Source organism: Trichechus manatus, unplaced genomic scaffold (genome assembly GCF_000243295.1).
Source record: "Trichechus manatus latirostris isolate Lorelei unplaced genomic scaffold, TriManLat1.0 scaffold00007, whole genome shotgun sequence".
Lineage (NCBI taxonomy): Eukaryota > Metazoa > Chordata > Mammalia > Sirenia > Trichechidae > Trichechus > Trichechus manatus.
In genome coordinates this window covers 29,001,919-29,021,639 of record NW_004443943.1, presented here as the reverse complement: position 1 = coordinate 29,021,639, position 19,721 = coordinate 29,001,919, and the positions used below count along the sequence as shown (strand labels likewise).

General features: G+C 51.4%; 2 protein-coding genes across 3 annotated transcripts; one reads left to right on the top strand and one right to left on the bottom strand.

The window, feature by feature from the left end:
* Positions 1–8,594: 8,594 nt before the first annotated feature.
* Positions 8,595–15,685, top strand: CUEDC2 (CUE domain containing 2). Of its 2 annotated transcripts, XM_004370081.2 has the most exons (9): positions 8,595–8,731; positions 13,770–13,853; positions 14,129–14,272; positions 14,362–14,423; positions 14,515–14,645; positions 14,720–14,881; positions 15,078–15,139; positions 15,215–15,275; positions 15,354–15,685. In XM_004370081.2, exons 2-9 carry the CDS (start codon positions 13,780–13,782, stop codon positions 15,498–15,500), a joined length of 843 nt encoding a protein of 280 aa, XP_004370138.1. In that variant the 5' UTR covers positions 8,595–8,731; positions 13,770–13,779; the 3' UTR covers positions 15,501–15,685. The 2 variants fall into 2 exon arrangements, with proteins under 2 accessions (XP_004370138.1, XP_023594902.1); XM_023739134.1 differs by lacking the exon at positions 14,720–14,881 and having other exon boundaries at positions 8,661–8,731.
* A 118-nt stretch (positions 15,686–15,803) lies between these two features.
* FBXL15 (F-box and leucine rich repeat protein 15) lies at positions 15,804–18,373 on the bottom strand. Its single transcript, XM_004370080.2, has 4 exons — positions 17,799–18,373; positions 17,472–17,625; positions 16,659–17,164; positions 15,804–16,130 (listed from the first exon to the last, which is right to left on the bottom strand). Exons 1-4 carry the CDS (start codon positions 17,849–17,851, stop codon positions 15,941–15,943), a joined length of 903 nt encoding a protein of 300 aa, XP_004370137.1. The 5' UTR covers positions 17,852–18,373; the 3' UTR covers positions 15,804–15,940.
* Between the last annotated feature and the right edge of the window lie 1,348 nt (positions 18,374–19,721).

Here is a 19,721-nt window from a genome sequence, read left to right as displayed (position 1 = left end):
GTGGAGTTGTTAACCAATGTCATAAAACAACATGTGTACTTCTGTTTCATGAGAAACTATTTGTTCTGTAAGCCTTCACCTGAAGTACAATAAAATATGAAAAAAAAAAAAGAAAAAAAAATGGACTGTCAGAGTTGTGAAGAGCACTATAATGTTTCAAACATGGATATGATTGGACTAAATCAAGATTTCTAGATCTCTTATATAGAATCTGAAGGAGTTTTCAGATTATTACTATTCCAGAATTGCATGGTATCAATATTAACTACATTAGACTGAGTAACCAAAAAAAGTTTTTGTTATAAGGTGTATATGAGAATACTGCTGATGTTCAATGTTTTATTGTCTAGATATTAAGAACCCATTTTTTTCTTTCCCTCCTTTGTCCACACCTGTATTTCAATGGTGTAATAATTTGACATCTATTTTTGTACCTCAAATAGAATTAGAAGAGGTTATATCACATGCCAAAATTCTGACTAGATATATTCAGAATGTTTTAAATGTTTCTGCCCATGGACTCTAATCAATTGATATTGAAATGACTATGATAAGAGAAGTAGTTCTTCAAAACCAAATGGCCCTCCCTTATGTTACTATGCCAACAACCTTTAATTTAAAACTCTAAAAGCTATTTTTCACAGGTTAAAGAAACCTTTGATAAACAGAAACTAGAATCCAAAAATCTATTTAATATCTCCCCAGGAGAATATGTACACTGGAAGAGGCATCAATTAAAAGACTCATTGGAAGCTCACTGTAAGACACCCTACTTAGTCTTTCTCATTTAACCTTTGTTCTGCTAAATTACAGGGAGTTAAAACTTGAATCCATCTGTCTCAGTTAAAGGCAGCTGAAGCCCCTGCCTGGGCTGTTAAACCTACTGAAGGACTTAAACTTAAGTTCAAATGGCCTTGTGGCCAGTAGCAGACAACACTGGAAATAAATGGCTCCTCCCAAGATTATGGAAGACGATTTCATGCAACCTGCTGAAAATTTTTGGCTCTTTATTTCCTTCTAGCTCAACAAGCAACAGTCTGTGCCACTGTCAACACCTCCTGCTGCATTTGGATAAGCTCTTCAGGGGGAGTAGAACAAAATATTAGACAAATCTGCCAGAAAGCTACATGGCTTCATTCTATTCCTCCTATGGCTTACTCTCCCTTTTTAGACATCTTTAGTTGGTTACCCAAAGGCATAGAATCTTGGCTTTGTTCTATTTTACAAACTGGTTTAATTATACTCATTGTTGCTATAATAATTTCTATCATCAAATAATGTATGAGATGTATGTCTAACACGTTTGAACAAGCTACTAACTGCATTCCCATGGAAAAAATCATGTACTTAGAAAAAAAATTATTCACATGACTTTGACCTCTCACCATAGGCTCAGCCTTCTTTCACGTCAGGTGAGGTCTCTTATTTTGGTCCAGTTCCTTACTCTCCCAAAGCACTATTTAACATCCAATGGTGCCTGGCTGTCTAATTACAGTGTCTGGGTCTTAAATGTCTGTGGAGACAGACTGTCATCCAATGGGGAAAGAACTTGCTGAAGACGAGTTACTCCTTTGTGGGTGATCAGAAAAATCTGAAAACCAACTCACCCTGAAGGTGAGACTCCTAGCCCAGCAAGGCAGAAGACTTAAGATGTGATCAAGGTATCTCTTTCTAATGAGATTCATGATCAAAAGGGTGGATTGAGTAAGAGCACTCCAAATTAACTTAGAACTCCTGACATGAGATGGTGGCTATGCTAAGGTCTGAGGATAAAACTTCATTTTGAATCGAAAGTAACTTCTGCATTGAAAATGCAGTACTTGGTAAACAATTTTAGGGAAGAATGTGATTTTGTTTGCTTAAAGGTTTTGCTTGCTTAAGAATGCTCCCTGTTCAGGAAACTGAGTCCAAAACAATTTTCAGAACAGATGCTTACTCAAGATAAACCTTAGAATTATGCATGTCCTCCCTGCAGTCACCCAAGGAGGGTTTCATGATTATTTCAAGGTTGGATGTACCCAATTTAATGATTATAACTTTTAAAAAACAATTTTAGAAACGTATGTAATCTCCTACCAATCAGATGTACCCTCACCCAATTTTGTAACTATTACCTAAATGTCAACTAATCACTGAATTTTCACTGAAGTTCCTTGTAACCATTATCTAAATGTCAACCAATCACTGAATTTTTACTGAAGTTCCTTGTACTTTATTATAAAAACTCCCTGAATTGTCGCCTCCTTGGATCACTTAGTTCAGAATCCTCTGGACCTTGCGATTCCCAGTTTGCAAATTGCCTTGCCTCTCAATGAAAGCTCTTTACTTTTAATTTCAACCAGACTCTTCTGTTTTTGCTCCATGACACACATATATATGTACTACATATATATGTAATATAACCCAAACCAAACCTGTTGCCATTGAGTCTATTCCAACTGATAGCGACCCTATAGGACAGAGTAGAACTGCCCCATAGGGTTTCCAAGGAGCGGCTGGTGGTTTACGAACTGCTGATCTTTTGGTTAGCAGCCGAGCTCAACAACTACACCACCAGGGCTCCATATGTAATATATATATATATATATGTTTTATATATATACAAACAATACTAAACCTATTGCCATCAAGTCGATTCCAACTCAATTCAACTCTATAGGATAGAATAGAACTGCCCCATAGGGTTTCCAAGGCTGTAATCTTTAAAGAAGCAGATTGTCACATCTTTCTCCCACGGGGTAGTTCATAGGTTTGAACTACAGACCTTTTGATTAGTGGCTGAGCACTTAACCACTGTGCCACCAGGGCTCGCTTGCTTGTGTTCATTCTCTCTCTCTCTTTATATATATATAAATAACTTATTGTCATCTAGTCGATTCCGACTCATAGTAACCCTACAGGACAGAGCAGAACTTTCCCACATTTCCCAGGAGTGGCTGGTAGATTCGCACTGCCACTTGGTTAGCAGCAGTAGCTCTTAACCACTGTGCCACCAGGGCTCCATATATAAACATAAATGTGTATGTATGCAGAGAGACAGGGAGAAAGCATATGTGAGAAAGGTTAACAGTTGGTGAACCTGGTTGAAGGGTAAGCATGAGTTCTTGGTACTATTCTGGTAATTTTTCTTTAAGTTTCAAATAATTTCCAACTAAAAGTAAAAACAATTATAACAAACAAATTAAATCCCTGGGTCAAAAGGGATACACATTAAGAATGTACTAGATTTTATTTTTTAATCTTGGAGAAGTTCATTTGACGGAATATGGGGAGAGGAGGCATCAGTCTACCTCTGTTCACCCTACGTAGCTTCAAACAGCACCCAAAAGGTAGGTGGAGTCAAATTATTTTTTGAAACAGCAAGTTTCAAAAAACTGTAAGTCCCACACCAACATAAGGTGTGCTTTCTACCCCTTTCCCTCCCTTGAAGTCTCTCAACTTCTCCCATCTCTGATGATCTGCACTGCTCACAGAAATTCCTTCCTGTGGGAAGGGACAGATGTGCATGGGCTGCACACACATTTACCCCTACACCCCAGCCCCAGTGAGGGAGGAAAAAAGAAACACACTACCATCCAGTCAATTCCGACTCATAGAGATTCTATAGGACAAAGTAGAATTGCCCAGAGGGTTTCCAAGATTGTAATCTTTGCAGGAGAGTCCTGGTGGTACAGTGCTTAGAGCACTCAGGTGCTAACCAAAAGGTCAGTGGTTGGAACCCACCAGCCGCTCTGCAGAAGAACGATGTGGCAGTCTGCTTCCGTAAAGATTTACAGCCTAGGAAACTCTATAGTGCAGTTCTACTCTGTCTTATAGGGTTGCTAGGAGTCTGAATTGACTTGATGGCAATGAGGTATTCTTTATGGAAGCAGACTGACACCTCTTTCTCCCTTGGAGTGGTGGGTTACAGTCGAGCCCTTAACTACTATGCAACCAGGGCTCCTACTAGTGAAGGAGGAGTGTCCCTGAATTGCAGGCTTTTTGAGGAGGTGCCACCAGTCACTCAGCTCAGTTCAGCATCCCAGAGTACTTCCAAACCTCAAATCTCCCTGCTTCAGGCCCCTTGGATATAAGTGAGCCCTGCAGGGGGCCTAGATGCTTCCTTCTTTGATCTTCTCTTTGAACTTAACCCTTAAAAGCTCAGAACTCATAAAACATGTGGGCTGCAGGGACCTTGCTGTTCATCTGGTCCAACCCCCTCAACTTACATTATGCCTGGATACCAAGGCCAGAGAGTGGGAGTGACCTACCCAAGATCACACAGCAGGTGGGATCCAGGGCTCCCAGCATGTGTTACCCAACCCTGGCTTCTGATCTGGAGCCCCTCACTCAACAAGCCCTGACTGATCAATTCCAAGTTCTCTCCCACCCTCCTTACCTTTGGATGGCTCACATTCTACTTGTTGTATGCTGTTGAGTCAATTCCAACTCATAGTGACCCTACTGAACAGGGTAGAACTGGCCCATAGAGTTTCCTACGCTATAATCTTTACGGGAGCAGATTGCCAGGTCTTTTCTCCTGTGAAGTGGCTGGTGGGTTCGAACCACTGACTTTTCGGTTAGCAGCCGAGTGCTTAACCATTGCACCAACAGGGCTCCTTACATTCAACTTAAGGGAATATAATAAGAATCATAACAACCTCACACATCTACTGAGCACTCACTAAATGCCAGGTGTTGTGCTAAAACTCTTTACAGAGACTATTAACTCAGTTGATTTAATCTTCACAAAACATTAAGGTGAGTATAATTATTATTCCCATTTACAGATGAGGAAACTGAGGCCTAGCGAGGTTAAGCAACTTACCCAAGGTCACACACTGAGAATGCCCCTGACAAATCTGAGGCATCTCTATGCCAAACTGCCTCTTTACAGGAGACACAGTCAACAAAATGCAAGAGACATTTATTAAACAGGTATTATGTGCAGAACACTGAACTAAACACTATGGGAGCTCATGACATTAGCCCTGCTGGAGAGGAGTATGGCAAGATATGAGGAGATCAGATGCCCTTTGGGGGAGTTGAGAGAGGCTTCTTGGAAGGGGCATCTGAGAGAGGCTTTGAAGGATGTATAAAATTCCAATAGATAGTGATGGGAAGGAGGTGTCCCAAGAATAAGTGTGGCGGGACCAGCATGAGTAAAAGCATGCTGGCAGGGTTCGTTGGAGTGCAGGTTATGACCAGGGAGCAATGGAAGATCAGGCTAACTGGAGGCCACAATTTAACAGCAGGGTAAGGATTTTGGGGAGCCATTAAAAGTCTTTAAGCCAAAGAGTGGCCCAAGTTGAAGTTCTTAAAAGATCTGGCCAGTGTGCAGGATGGGTGCCTGGAGAAAGCCTGGCTGGGACGTTGTCTGGGAGAAGCTGAGCTGAGCCAGCAGCTTCCCCACAGTCTCAGCATTGACGGTATAGCATGGCCGGGCACCAGAACTGAGTTCCTAGGGCATTTGCTAGAGCTCATAGCCTACGGAATTCAGTTCTCAGAGCCAGGCAGCCAAAGTTCTTTTGTGACATTTCCCTCCTGTGCTCTCTTCTGTAAACTGGCCCCCATTCTCAGGACAAACAAGTTGAGGTCCTGAATGGACCAGACAAGGAACCTGGGGTCTCAAGATTCCTCCTATCCCAGAGAGGGTCTGAGTTTGGAGCTGAAAGAGGGGCCCAAAGAAGGGGAAAGAGGCAGGGGTTCCCTAAATTGCAACAGGAATTGGAGTAGAGTACAAAGGGAGGGGGCTCAGGGCCATGGCAGGGATTCTGTCCCCCAGGCTCTGTGTACTGTGTGGTCAGTCCCGAGTCATCTCCTGCCCAGATGTGCTCGATGTTGGGGCCAGATGTTGGGCTGAAGGGGTCAGGGGTTGGAGGAAGAGCCAGAACACACACACTGAGAAGGGCATAGCTCTGCAGCTTGAGGGGCTTCCTGAGTCAATGGAGAACCCTGAGATGGGGATCCCCAAGATGGGAACCCTGGGGTCCCAGCTCCCCACCTGAAGTGAAGGCCTGAAGTATCTGGGGTCAGGGAGTGGAGGATAAAGATTTCCCTGAAACACACTTTCATCTTCTGGAGAGGGGAAGCTGCAGGCTCAGAGCCATCCTACCCCCACCCTTTCTGAGACCAGGAGAAAGGGACTAGCACTTACCCACCAAGCCTCCTCTCTCTAGCTCCTGGGGCTGGGTCTGCAAAAGATGCCCTCAAAGAGTGCTCCTTAAATAGGGCCCCCATCCTGTCCACCCCAGTCAACTACTGCCCCCACCCCATCCCAGCTCTTCTGAGAAAGGAGGAAGGTGTGGGAGGGTTGGGCACACTGCCCAGAGAGTCCTTCCTGACCTCAAGCCAGAAAGGGGATCCCCCCCACCCCGATTCTTCCAAGCGTCCCCTTCCTCACCTCAGTCTCTGACTGGGTCCCTCTCACTCCTTGGGACCACCCAGTTGTTTGTTTTTTTTTCCTGCTCTTAATGTCTGTAAGTTTGTTCTTTATCCCCAATTCAAGCCCAATTTCTCATTCTTAGACAGGACAATGCGGAATTGATATGCTAGGGGGAGCTTCAGCATAGGTTTCTAGCTTTTCCCACCAGTTGAGGAGACCAAGGTACCCCAAACACCAGCTACAAAGTTCATTTGAGGATATAAGGGGAGGGGAGGCATCACTCTATCCATGTTCACCCCATGTGGCTTCAAACAGCACCCAAAAGACAGATGGAGTCTGTTCCCATCTTGGGGAGAGACAGACTGAGGCCTGAGGGAATGAAAAACCAGGGGCTTAAGGTCCAGCTGACTGAGGAGTCCCAGGCAGGACAGAGGTTCCCTGGAGGCCCTACCTTACAGTCTGTTAGTGTGTCCTTGTGTCTGTGGTGGTACCTCTCCTCAGCCTACCCTATGGCCCCAGAACCTGAGTTGAGAATGGAGGGGCTCCCCTTAAGAGATCTTTCCTATCCTCTTTCTCTGAAAGCTCAGGAAGTTCTTTCTGATATCTAGCTACATCAAGCTGTCATCCAATAAACAGGTGATGGGGAAGTGGGGAAGGCACAGTGGTCAGGAATGGCTGCAGGGGGGTCTTGGGCCAGAACTGAGAGCAGCTCTACTGAGGAAACCTGAAAGTTCCAGGAATGAGGAGGGTGGAAAGGATCTGAGAGTCATCAGTATTGTGCAAGGGGTGGGGGTGGGGGAGTGAGAGGGCCCTAGTCTCTTGAGGGCTGGCAGAGGCCTAGGGCTGAGGAGGCTGCCCATCACTCCCTTCCCAGGGGCCTGCCTGGCTGGAGTTCAAAGTGACTGTCACCCCACCCCTCATTAACCCCAGCAGCACCGGGCTGGCAGCGGCAGTGTTTTTATGGACGATGCCAGGCCAAATCCCCTTCCCACTCTCTCTGAGGCCAGAGGACCCTGGTGGGGAGGAGGAAGCCTGCAAGGAGGGACAGGGCTGGAATGAGAGGGAGCAGTGATCTTTTTTTTTTCTCCACATTTGGCACTGACTCAGTCCCCAGGAGAGAGGGGAGGATGGGACTTTCTCCCATGGACTGTGAGCTACTCTGAGGGCAGGGACAGCCTCTGGATTTCCAGCACCCTTCAAGAGGACTAGCACTGAAGAGGGCCTCATAAAAAGACCATGGATCACGGATGGGCTAGCTCATCCTTGAAGGGGATTCTTCCCCTCATAACCCATTGCGGGGTTCCCGGGAAGGAGTAACTGTGGGCTTCCCCACCGGGCAGCAGCGCCACTGGGAAGCTGAGGCAGCAGTCACAGAAAGAGGAAGCTGTGGCCTCGCAGGGCCCTCTTGTTCAGCTGTACTTCCTAGTCCTGCCAACACGGGCTGAAGGCACTAGGAGCAGGCATGGCCTGCAGACCGTCCTGGATCTGGGCTCAGGTCGATCTCAATCCAGCTCCTGCTGCCCCTCTAAACCATGCTCCATGGCCCCAAGTCCCAGATCTGTGACCCACTCTAGCCTGGGGGAGACATCAGTCTCTGTCAGGGGAATGCAAAGGGGACCGTTAGGATGGAGAGGTCAGCGCCTAAGAGGTGACTGGGTGACACGGTTTGAGCCTAGTCTGGCCGTGGAAGGGGAGAGACACAGGAATTTGGGAGCGAACACCAGGTCTGGGATGACTGCTGACAGATCCGACCTGACCTGGGGCCACAGGGTCTGTGGAAGGGCGGCGGAGACACCAAGATAAAGCGGGAAAGATAGAGAAAGTGAGGGCGGAGATCCTGGAGATGGGGAAGGAAGGCGGACGGGATGACATCGGACGGGGTCGAAAGATTCTTGGCCTCTGGGAGAAAAGGTTCGAACCCACCAGCCGCTCTGCGGCTTCCGTAAAGATTTACAGCCTTGAAAACCCTATGGGGTAGTTCTACTCTGTCCTATAGGGTCGTTATGAGTCGGAATTGACCCAACGGCAGTGGGATTGGTTTGGGTTTTGGTTTGGGAGAAAAGAGAAGCTAAACGGCGATACAGTTCTAGCCATTGCGACTCCACCCATAAGCCGAGCCTGAACGCCTAACTCCCCTTTGCCCTCAACAAAATGGCCACCGCGAGAGCCCGTCGAAAGCCCTGGGACAGATGAGAACGGGACGGAAGCCCCGCCTAATTGAGGGCATGTCGCCCTTCTTAAAAATGGCTACCGCTGCGCCGCTGGAAGGAACCGCTCTGGGCCACGCCTTTGATCTCGTTGGTGGGGCTTGAGGGGATGAAAACTGCACCGCGCGGGAGAAGTCGCCGGCGGCGCCCGACGGACCAGGTGATTTCCCTTCACGCCTAGGGCTAGGAGAGTTGCGGAGAGCGTTGACTCAGGGTCCTCGTCTCTTGTGTTCTCTCACGGTATCCCCCTCTGGGTCCCGCCGGACCTCCGTCTTTGATTGTCGCCGTGGCCTGCATCAATGCACATCCCAGCTTGCTCAGGCCTGATTTGTTCTGTGTCCCTCAGGGCCGCGACCGCATCCCTGTGCCCTCAGGCGCACTATTCTGGACTTTTGCAGGTACCCTACTGGTCGGTTTAGGGAGCTCCTGCTTCAGGGGTCGACCATCATCGCGGTCCCACTTCCTGTCCCTCTTTCACCCGTTTGTGCTCCCGCTGACTTTGGATGCCCGGATTCCTTGTGGCCCTCAATGCCCTTGGCGCCTCTAAGACCAGACTTGGGGGTCGGGAGAGAATGATGTCCTCTGGTGCCTGCAACAAGGGGCTAAGATCCCAGGAGCAGTACTCCATGGGGCTGGGAGAAACAGTGAAGACCTCCTTGCTAGACTCCTGTTGCCTTCCTAAGGACGTCTCCCAACACTGGTTCCCACATGGCCTTCTGCTCTCCCTCCACCTCAGAGCATTCACCCCCCAAGGGAACGTCATGGTACTGCTTCCCCTAATCTCACTTAAATTTGTCCAGAAGTTCTATATTAAGCATTTGGAGGGTCCAGGCCTGTGGCCCTCGGAAAGCTCTCAGGCCAGTTAGGATGGGGCAGTCAGGTTTGGCTGCAGGGAGGCAGTGGGCCGTACAGAATGCGATTTAGAGAGGCAGGGGGAAAGATGTTCTGAGCAGGGAGAATGGTGTGAGCAGATTCCGAGGCAGGTTAGCAGTGGCCGGGGCCACACTATTTGCATCATGGTATCGTGGCTAAACACCAAGGGCTCTGGAGCCAGACTGCCTGAGTGTAAATCTGTCATTTACCTCCGGCACGTTACTTAACCTCTGGGTGCCTCCATTTCCGCTTGGGTAAAACGAGGATAATATTAGTATTCTATGTTTTAGGGTTATTGTGAGGTTTAGATGAGTTAATACATGTAAAGGGCGTAAAACAATGCCTGGCACAATGTAAGCAGTCAGTAAATGCTGTTATTATCATCTTCAGAGGTATTTAAGCAGGGCTCATGACAGTCACGTTTCATGGGCACTACCAACCACTAATTGCTGATTTGGGGCTCCAGGAAGTAATGGGGTCTGTGGGCTGCATCTGGAATTTGAAAAATCTCATGGAAATCATGCTGTTAACCCTGGAGAAGATGGGTTGCTCAGGCTTCAGCTTAGGAAGGGAGTTTGCTAGACCATACCTTCCCCAACAAGGGGAGAAATATTAGGAGGAACCTCTTGGCAGAAAAAGAAATGCTGAGGAAAGCTGAGGGAATAATGGGGAAAGAGAAGAAAAGAAGTGGCAAGCTTTGAAGGCTGGGTAAAGTTGGGACAGCCTAAAAGAACGGTGTGGGGGCGGGGGGAATGTTCCCTTAGGGGACAAACTAGAGCAGAAGCTCAGGGGAGGAAGACTTTCTATTGGGGAGTGACCTTGGTTAGAAAAGAGGCATCAGACACATCCCTGAGAGCCTTCTTCTCTGGAAACTGGACTGTCACACAGCAGCCATGGGCCTTTGCAAGGGTTGCCAGGCAATTGACAACAGCTAGGATTTGGGAGTAATGTAACCCAGGGTTGTTGTAGGTCTCTGGAGGGGGCTGCCCTCCTGGGGGAGTTGCATGATAGAATCTGGTATGCCCAGGCTGAGCAATTCTGTTTCTCTCCAGGGTCTCATGGCTGGGGTCTGGAGCGAGAGGCAGGCTCAGAGCCAGGCATCCCCCTGGTCGGTTGGGGCTTCTCAGTCCTGCTTCTCAAAGTGACCCCTGTGTTGTCACAGCAACTCTTTGTTACCACAAAGGAGACTAGGGAACTGTGATTATAGACAGTATCTCTGTCCCAACCCACTTGGAGTCTTGTTACCACTATCATCAGCAGCACCCCATCCCCAGAGTAGCCCTTAGAATATAATCACTGAACTAGAAGACCTGGATTCAAATCTCAACTCTATCACAGTCAGGCTGTGTGACTTTGGTCATTATTAAACCTACTGAGCTCCAGTTTCTTCATCTGTAAAGTGGGGAGTAGTGTTTACTACATGAGAGATACCTAGGGTACATTGGTGAATAAGCCAGGTGTAGGCCCTGCCCAATAGGAGCCCTGGTGGCACAGTGGTTAAGAGCTTGGCTGCTAACCAAAAGGTCGGCAGTTTGACTCTACCAGCCGCTCCTTGGAAACCCCATGGGGCAGTTGTACTCTGTCCTATAGGGTTGCTGTGAGTTGGAATTGACTCAACAGCAACAGGTTTGGTTCTTTTTGTTTTTTCGGTTAGTCCCTGCCCTCATGAAACAACTGGAAGAAACATTAAACGTTGCCCATATAATTATTCAATTACACTGTGAAAGGTGCTGCTAAATCAGGAAATGTGCAGTCTGCAACGCGGATGTAAGATAGAGGGGACCAAGCCAGTTCTAGAGGGTCGGGGACAGCATTTCTTGAGGAGAGAATTTTGAACTGAGACCTTAAAGGTGAGGAGTTTTATAAGAGAAGAGATGTAGGTGGAAGGCTGCCCAGGCAGAGAAGACAGTTGCTGCAGAAGCCCTTGCCACGAGCAGCTTGAGTGTTGGCAAACTAAAAGAAAGCCAGGGTGGAGGGGAATGAGCCAGGGAAGGTGTGGTGCATGAGGCTGGAGAGAAATAGGCAAGGGTAAGGCCCTACATCACAGGCCACAAAAAGAATCTGGACTTCTTCGAAGGGTATTGGGAAACCACAGATGGGCCTTAAGCAGAAGAATGACAGGATTTTTTATAAAGATCACACAGCTATAGTGTGGAGAATAGGTTGTTGGGGGAAAGACAGCAGTGGAGGACATGTTAGGAAGCTCTTGAAGTAGTTAAGGCAAGGACCAAAGTGGGAGTGGAGTTGGAGAGAAGTGATGTGGTTGAGAGATAATGGTCAGGGCTTATTGACTGATTGGGTGAGGAAGGCAAGGGACAGAGTGGTGTCAAGGAAAATTCACAGACTTAGAGTGTGAACAACTGGGTGCTTGGACATGCATTTACTGAAGATGGTCCTGGAGGTGTAAAAACTTGGGAGAATGTCAGTTTGGGACATGTTAAATGTGAAATGCCTGTAAGATGTCCACGCGGAGGTGTCAGGGAGGTAGATGTACAAGTTTGTAGCTCAGGATGGGACTGGACTAGAGAAGTGAACATTTGGCAGTTGGTGGCATAGAGTTGGTACGTAAAGATATGGGCCCAGATGAGCTCTTCCAGAGAGAGAATACAGAATGAGGAGAGAAGAGGACCAGCTCTGAGCCTGAGGAAGTCAAGCAGAGGAGAGAGGGACAGAGACATGGAAGAAATGGCCAGAGAGGTGAAAGGGAACCAAGAGAGCATGGTGTCTCAGAAACTAACGTTGATGCGGCTGAGAGGGCAAATATTAGGCAAAACCATGAGAAATTGCCTTTTTTGTTTGTTTTGGTTTGGTTTTTTATAGATCAAAAACAGGCAAATATTAGTGAGCTCGTATGGTTCAACCTAATGAACCGAAACCTAAAAAAGTAACTGGTGACCTTAGCCTGAGAAGTGTTGGTGGACGTGTTGGAGCAGAAGCCAAATTGGATATGGGGAGAAGTGGATAGGCTGGAAAAAAGTAAGGGAATAGAATCCACAGGACTTGGTGATTGATTGGAGTAGCAGGTAGGGGCGAGATGGGGAGAAATCAAGGGTAATCCCCAAGTTTCAGGTTTGGCAGGTAAGTGAATGAAGGATTGTGTCAGTCAGTGAAACAGGAAGAAGTGTATATTTTGGGGATGGGCACAGATTTGGAGAAGATATCATGAATTTGGGGTAGATAGAATTTGAGGAGCCTTTCTGAGTGAAATGATTAGCAGACATTTGGACCTATGAGTCTGAACCCATTCACTATCACCTACGTATTCCTGACTCCCACATATAGGCTTTCGGGAGTCAAAAGCATGAAGGTGACAATGAAATAAGTCAACAAGTATTTATTGAGCACCCACTAAGTACAGGCACTTTTCTAAGTGCTAGGACTACACTAATGAGGAGGACAATGTCCCTCCCTTCTATCTGGGGGAAGATAGACAATAGGCAAATAAATATATAAAATAATGTTAAGCTGTAGTAAGTGCTGTATAGAAAATGAGCAGAGTAAGGGGTTAGTGAGTATGGGTAGTATCTGTTTTTGGTAGGTTAGTCAGGGAGGATCTCTCTGAGGAGGTAACATTTGAGCAGAGCCCTGGAGGAAGTGAAGGAATGAGCCATGTGGCTATTTGGGGGATATAGGCAGGAAGAAGCTCAGCAAGTTTGAGGAATGGCAAGGTGGGTAGTGGGGTAGGAGTGGAGTGAGCGAGGAGGGAGTAGTGAGATTGCAGTGGCAGGCAAGGGCCAGATCTTGTAGGGCTGTATAGGCCTTGGAAAGGAGGATATGAATGTCCTTTGTAGATAGCCCCGTGCTGCTGGAAGGGCAGGGATTGGTCAGGAGGAGAGAATCTGTGAAAGACTTCCCCTTTCATCTGTGCCTCAAAGCCAGAAAAGCCCCTTTGTGCAGAGGGTGGGTGGACATTTCTGGGTTGGAGAAGAGCTGTGCTTGGTCCCGAGGCCTGTTTCTTGAGGGGCTGGACAGTGGGGCCCCTTGTAGTCAGACTTGGGGGCCAGATGCCCTTCTCAATGATGGGATTCCTCAGCTACAAGGCATGTGACCCTAAGACCTTGGCTTCTTGCCAGAGGGTCTGAGTCTGCTGCCAGGGGTAGCCCTTTTCTGGAGACAGTGCCCTGCCCTGTCTCAGGCTGGAGGAGATGGAGAGATGGGCGGGGAGGGGGCTGTGGCCCTCCTTGGGGAGCTGGGAGCTAAGGGCAACATCAACAGATGGTTTTACAGCAGGCAAGGAAGGAGGAGCTGGCCACCCCCAGGCCCGGTGGGCAGGGTGAGGACAGGCAGAAGAGGGCCTGACAAACCTCTGTCTTGTGTCCCTTCAGAAGAAAGAGCATGGAGCTGGAGAAGACTGTCAGTGCAGCCCTCCTTGCCTTTGTCCAGACACATCTCCCAGAGGCCGACCTCAGGTAGAGGCAGGAGCTGCCGGGTAATACTGTAGGCCCTGGCCACTGGAAAGACTGAGGTGGGATGGGCTTGCCCCTCATCTGTTCCTGTGACCCTTGTTGGACAGATGAGAAACCAAAGCTCTGAGGGAGGGTGGGAGACTCTCTGGCCTCAAGGATTGAGGTCTGGTATCTGGCTCATGGGCCCCAGGAAGCTAAGGGCTGGAGTCTCAGGCTCGGTAGGGGTGCTGGAGATACCCAGTGCACTACCCAGGGCTTGTCCTGTCCCCTCCCTGCAGTGGCTTGGATGATGTCATCTTCTCCTATGTTCTTGGGGTCCTGGAGGACCTGGGCCCCTCAGGCCCATCAGAGGAGGACTTTGATATGGAGGCCTTTACTGAGATGATGGAGGCCTACGTGCCTGGCTTTGCCCATATCCCCAGGTGGGTCCTAACTGGGGCCAAGAGGAGGAGGGCTTTCTGACTATGGGGGGTAGATGGAACTGTCCCTTCACCCTTCTTTGCCCTCTCAGGGGCACAATAGGGGACATGATGCAGAAGCTCTCAGGGCAGCTGAGTGATACCAGGAACAAAGGTAAGTCTGGGGTCCTGGGCACCTGAGTGATTCATAACCACCACTACCCCCAAAGCCCTGCCAAACCTGATGCTCTCTCTGCCCCTTTAAGAGAACCTGCAACCACAGAGCTCTGAGGTCCAAGGTCAAGTACCCATCCCCCCAGATCCTCTGCAGAGGCCTGAAAAGCTCAAAGAAGAGACCAGGTCTTCTCCCACTGCTGCTGAGGACACCCAGGACAAGGTACTAGTGGTAGAGGAGAATACTGATGAGGGAAAGGAAGAAGTCCTGCCTCTTGTTAACATTTCTGCCCACAGGCAGCAGGTGCTGAGGAGGAGCTGCTGCCAGGGGTGGATGTACTCCTGGAGGTGTTCCCCACCTGTTCAGTGGGGCAGGCCCAATGGGCGCTGGCCAAAGCTCGGGGGGACTTGGAAGAGGCTGTGCAGATGCTGGTAGAGGGGAAGGACGGCCCCAATCAGGTATTCCCCTAACCCCCAACACATACCACTGCTGGGACTCAGACCTTGCTCTCCTCTCCTCCTCCATGTAGCCTCAGCTGCATTCCTACTTGGTGTTAAACTGTAAACCTCCACTGCCCCACCCCCCACCAGCCCATCCCCATCTGCTTTCCCTTCTGGTGCCCCAGGGTCTAGACCAGGCCTCCCCTCTCCACAGGACCTGCCCAGGCGCCTCAGAGGCCCCCAGAAGGATGAGCTGAAGTCCTTCATCCTGCAGAAGTGAGTCTGGGTTGGGCTGGGCCCCAGAGGGTCTTCTCAGACTGGCAAGAGCTTCACTCAGCCAGTTTTTGGCAGGTACATGATGGTGGATAGTGCAGAGGATCAGAAGATTCACCGGCCCATGACTCCCAAGGAGGTGAGAGAGTTGGGGCTTGCTAGGGGTGTGGAGTGGGAGGGACTGTCTAATGCCACTCACTGCCTGACTGCCCGACAGGCCCCCAAGAAGCTGATCCGCTACATTGACAACCAGGTAGTGAGCACCAAAGGGGAGCGATTCAAAGACATGCGGAACCCTGAGGCCGAGGAGATGAAGGCCACATACATCAACCTCAAGCCAGCCAGAAAGTACCGCTTCCACTGAGGCACACGCCAGATTCTGCCTGAGCCGTCTAGGCTCAGATCCCAGATGGATGCAGGAGCCCTATATACCCCACCCCCCACCCGGCAGGGGCCTCCTTAACTCCTCACCCCCTTCTCTGCTTCCTTGTCCCACAGTGTTAACCTCTGGGAGTTGCCCATGGGCACAGTAAAGGTGGCCCGAGGAAAGTGTGAGTGCATTCTGGTCATTTCTGCTCCAGGGCTGGGGTACTGTGTCTGTCTGACCTTCTCTCTCCAACCTCACATCCCCTATCTTCAACAGGGCGGCACCGCCAGGCAAGAGGGGGTAAAAAGCTCTTTATTTGAAGCTCCAGGGTGGGGCAGGGCACTGACCTCTCACCAGAGGCCCCCACAGTCCAGTTTCCCTACAGCTCAGTCAGGCCCGCACCACACAGTCCAGCTGTGCCCCAACCTGCGGGCGGTTCAGACCTGCAGGTTGACAAAGGGTGCGAAGCCCACCACGTCCTGCAGCAGCACCAGGGCCTGGTGCAGCGGCGGCTCCACGTCGATGTCCACGCCGCGCTTCCGCAAGCGACTCAGGCTGGGCTCGGCCACGTGGTGGCAGTGCCGCACCCGCAGTGATCGAAGCGCCGGGCAATACTCCGCCAACGTCCTAGGGGAGGAGCCGGGTGAGGCTAGGAGCACGGAGCCTCCACACCCACGGGCAGAGGAGGGGGCGGGCCCAGACTCACGGTACCTACTTCTGGCTTCAGAAAAGCCCTGAAACCCTCTAGTTCGGGCCATACTTTTTTCCTCCATACACGACGAAGGGGGCCTGGACTGAACTGGGGTCTACACTCAATGCCTCCAGTGAACCAGAGTCTTAAAGGGGAAACCGGCTCCTCGGCCCCGCCCAGAATTGCAAGACTTCCCGCTTGTTGAAGAGAAGCTATAAGTTTGACTTTGTATTTGAAATCTCCCAATGTGTAAATATTGGTTCAAAAAAGTTTTTAAACTGTTTAGGCTCTTTGGCCTAGACAATCCTGTAAGGTTTTCCTATTTAGAATGGGGGGGCTGTGATAGCAGAAAGATCCAGAACCCGCTAGCTCTGCCTTTTGAGAACTACAGCTCAGCCTACCCCAGAAGCTGAATGACTGCCCTCCTGCCACCACCACCCCCCCCCCCGCCCCAGCCCCGGCACCTGATGCCGTCGCTTCCGACGCGGAGACAGCCGGTGAGGTCGAGGTGCTCTAGTTGCGGGCAGTTCCGAGCCAACTCCTGAACCGCAGTGTCGCCCACATTAGCGTTGACGGCCAGTGAGAGGCTGCGAAGGCCTGCGCCGCGCCTCTGCGCCAGGTACACGATGGCCTCATCCTTGAGCTGGCGGCAGGCGGTGAGGTCTAGATCTTCCAGGGCCGGGCAGCGATCCGCGAGGCCGCGCAGCGCCAGCCCGTCCACCCAGTCACAGTGCGCGAGCGACAGGCGCTGCAGGCGGGGGCAGCCCTCTGCCAGAGCCCCCAGCGCTCGGCGGCTCAGTTGCCCGCAGCCGGCCAGCGTCACGCTCCGCAGCTGCGGATTCCGCGCCAGCACCGGCACGAGGTCCTCATCTGACAGCCATTCGTGACAAGGCGCCAGCATCAGCTCCTGCAGCCCCTCGGCGTCCCGCAGCAGCCGGGTTAATGCAGCCCGCGGGATCTGCGGACCCACCTGTGGGCCGAGAGGCACCCGGACTCTCAGTCGGGCCCGGGGGTGGGACAGGCGGTCCCTGTCGGTCCCTGAGGAGTTCTTTCCTGGCAGCCGTCCGCCCTTGGGGCTTGCCACCTGTCCTCCCGGGAGAGGCCCCACTCGCCCTGAGTCGCTACCTGGTACCTGCCTTTGCTGAGTACTCCCCACTTCGTGGGTCTCTTCCTGGGCAGCCCGTGCGGCCCCGGGGGATCGGAAGGATAGACAACGGGACTAGCGGTGGGGCGGGGACGGTACACAGGCGGGGGCAGGGCTCCTGGCCCCGGCTCACCTGAGCGGCGTCGAAGCGGCGCAGCCCCGCCAGGTGCAGCTGCACCAGCGCCCTGAAGGCCCGGCTGACGCGCTGCAGCCGGAGTACCTGTCGCAGCGGGACCCGGCTCAGGACGTGTGGGAGTAGCACGTCTTCCCAGGGCAGGTCCAGGAGCCTGCAGGTAAAGAAGCGTTGGCGGCGGCGTCCCAAGGCCGCTCCGCTATCTGCGATCCCGCCTCCGTTCTACTCCTGTGCTCCGGCTCCCAGGAGTGTCCCCCCAGACCCGGCCCCGACTCAGCTCCCCTCCCCGGTCCTCTCCCCTGCCTCGGCCCCTCCAGTCCTCGGTACCTGACGGCTCCGGGATCTTGCTCCCCTCCGGACGGCTCCATCCGTGGCTCCATCGGCTGTCTACTGCGCGTGCGCAGTAAGGTGTTCTTGCTACCGCAGAGAACCCGCCTACTTGGGCTGTAGAGATAGACCGATTCAATCGAGTGCCGTCTCACTGAGGATCCTATCTGACAACCTTCCGGATGGACCCCAAAACTAAGGCGGAACAAACAGGTGGTGTAACATTAGACCTCGCCTTCTCAGCCACAGGACTTGAGGCACAGAGCTGGAGAACTAAGTGGACAGCAGAGACGCTTCTGTCTTCGTTTTGTGCCAGAGGCCACCTCGAAGCGAAGTGGTAAACAGAAGAGCAAGCGAGGCCAAGCGCAGAAGGGGGCGGAACCAAGACTTCTGGGTTCCAGGTCTACCCTCCCGCCTCCTGGCAATTTTGAAAAATGGGGAAAAACTCTTTCTGCTCTTACTGCCTGGCACGTAGTAGCTGCTCAATAAGTAATTGTTGAATGAATGAATGGGCAAAGCTAGAATTTTTTTTTCTTCATCAAGCAAACTTGCCCAAATCTCCTGTTCCTGGTTAATTGTGAAGTACAGAGCTATCCAGCTCCGTCTACCCCGGTACCATATGGACTGGGTTTATACCCGGGGAGAGAGACAAAAGGGGCGTTGAGAAGGACTATATCTCCAGCCGGATCCCTTTCCCCAGGATGCCCAGAGACCTGAGAAGAATGAGTGCTCAGCTCAGTCCGTTAGGGGTACTACTTCTCAAGTACAGGCCTGGGGATTTAGTTATGGGGCCTGGGGTTAGGCCTGCTCTATGGCGGTTACGTCCCAGAGCTCTGGGCTCAGTCTCTGGGCCGCCTTCCCACCAGGTCCTGGTTTCCGGGTCGGCTCTGGGGAACTCTGGCGCAGTGCTTTCCCCATTAGCTATGGTGGGGGGGCGGGATAAAGAACGCTGAGTGCCTCAGTGGCACGCCACTGCCGTCGCTTAGAGCTGCCCCCAGTCGGGTTGCGCTCTCCCTTGGTGCAACAATTTCACCTGCCTCTTCATAACGAAAGCAGCTTCCCGTCCGTTTTCTTATCCGGGCCTGGGGCACCTCCGCAAGGTGGGCAGGACTGTGCTGTCACTCCATTTTAAAGATGGGGAAATCAAGTGAATCGGGGATAGAGAACCCTGGCATCTTGATTTTCCCAGCATCCCTTCCATGCTCCAGACCATCCGTACACCCGCCATGCGCCAGAAGAGAGAGGCCAGCAGCAGGGAAGGACTAGAAGAGGGTCAGGTTGGGTGAGGGACCTGCTTCCTCTTCCTCAGCCTGCTTGTGGAGGAGGTAGCTGAGACAGCTAGGATAGAGCCAGGAGAGCGCGCACCACCTCCGGCCGCGCGCCTTCTCCCCCTCCCCGCTTTGTTCTCGCCTCTGCGCCTGCGCAGTGCGACAAATCTGGCGCTGTCCCCTTCAGCACCACGCGGAACCCGGGCCGCGCCTCCCCGCGGTGAGCCCCGCGCGCCCCCGCCTCACACGTCCCCGCGCCCCCTGACCGCCCACACAGACCCCTTCTTCCTTCCGAGGTCACCACCTGCTCTCCTTGGCCTTCCCAAGGAAAGCAGTTACCATAGTAACTAGCCGCGCTTTCTTAAAATAGCCAGGGCCCCTTCTACCCTCGCCAAGGGCAGAAGGGGAAAAGAGGTTGCCTGTCCCCCACATCCTCCAGTCCCCGGGTCATCTCGTTTAACCTCTCACCCTCAGGCAGCTACGACTCTTAACTGAGGAATCCAGGAAGACCTTTCTGAAGTCTGACTAACATCCTTCCTGCTGCACCCTGGGTGGGTGGTCAGGGTTGAGTCTCCTGGGTCCAAGACTCAGAACCCCGGAGAGGTTGAGGCGGTGTTTCCTAGATCTTTCCTTCATCAAGTTGATGGTCTCCTGC

Coding starts and splice junctions, on each gene's coding strand:
- CUEDC2 (XM_004370081.2), top strand. CDS start 13,780: ATGGAGCTGGAGAAGACTGTCAGTGCAGCCCTCCTTGCCTTTGTCCAG. Junction 14,646..14,719: donor CTGAGGACACCCAGGACAAG/GTACTAGTGGTA, acceptor TTCTGCCCACAG/GCAGCAGGTGCTGAGGAGGA. Junction 15,276..15,353: donor GGCCCATGACTCCCAAGGAG/GTGAGAGAGTTG, acceptor ACTGCCCGACAG/GCCCCCAAGAAGCTGATCCG.
- FBXL15 (XM_004370080.2), bottom strand. CDS start 17,851: ATGGAGCCACGGATGGAGCCGTCCGGAGGGGAGCAAGATCCCGGAGCC. Junction 17,626..17,798: donor CAAGATCCCGGAGCCGTCAG/GTACCGAGGACT, acceptor CTTTACCTGCAG/GCTCCTGGACCTGCCCTGGG. Junction 16,131..16,658: donor GTCGGAAGCGACGGCATCAG/GTGCCGGGGCTG, acceptor CTCCTCCCCTAG/GACGTTGGCGGAGTATTGCC.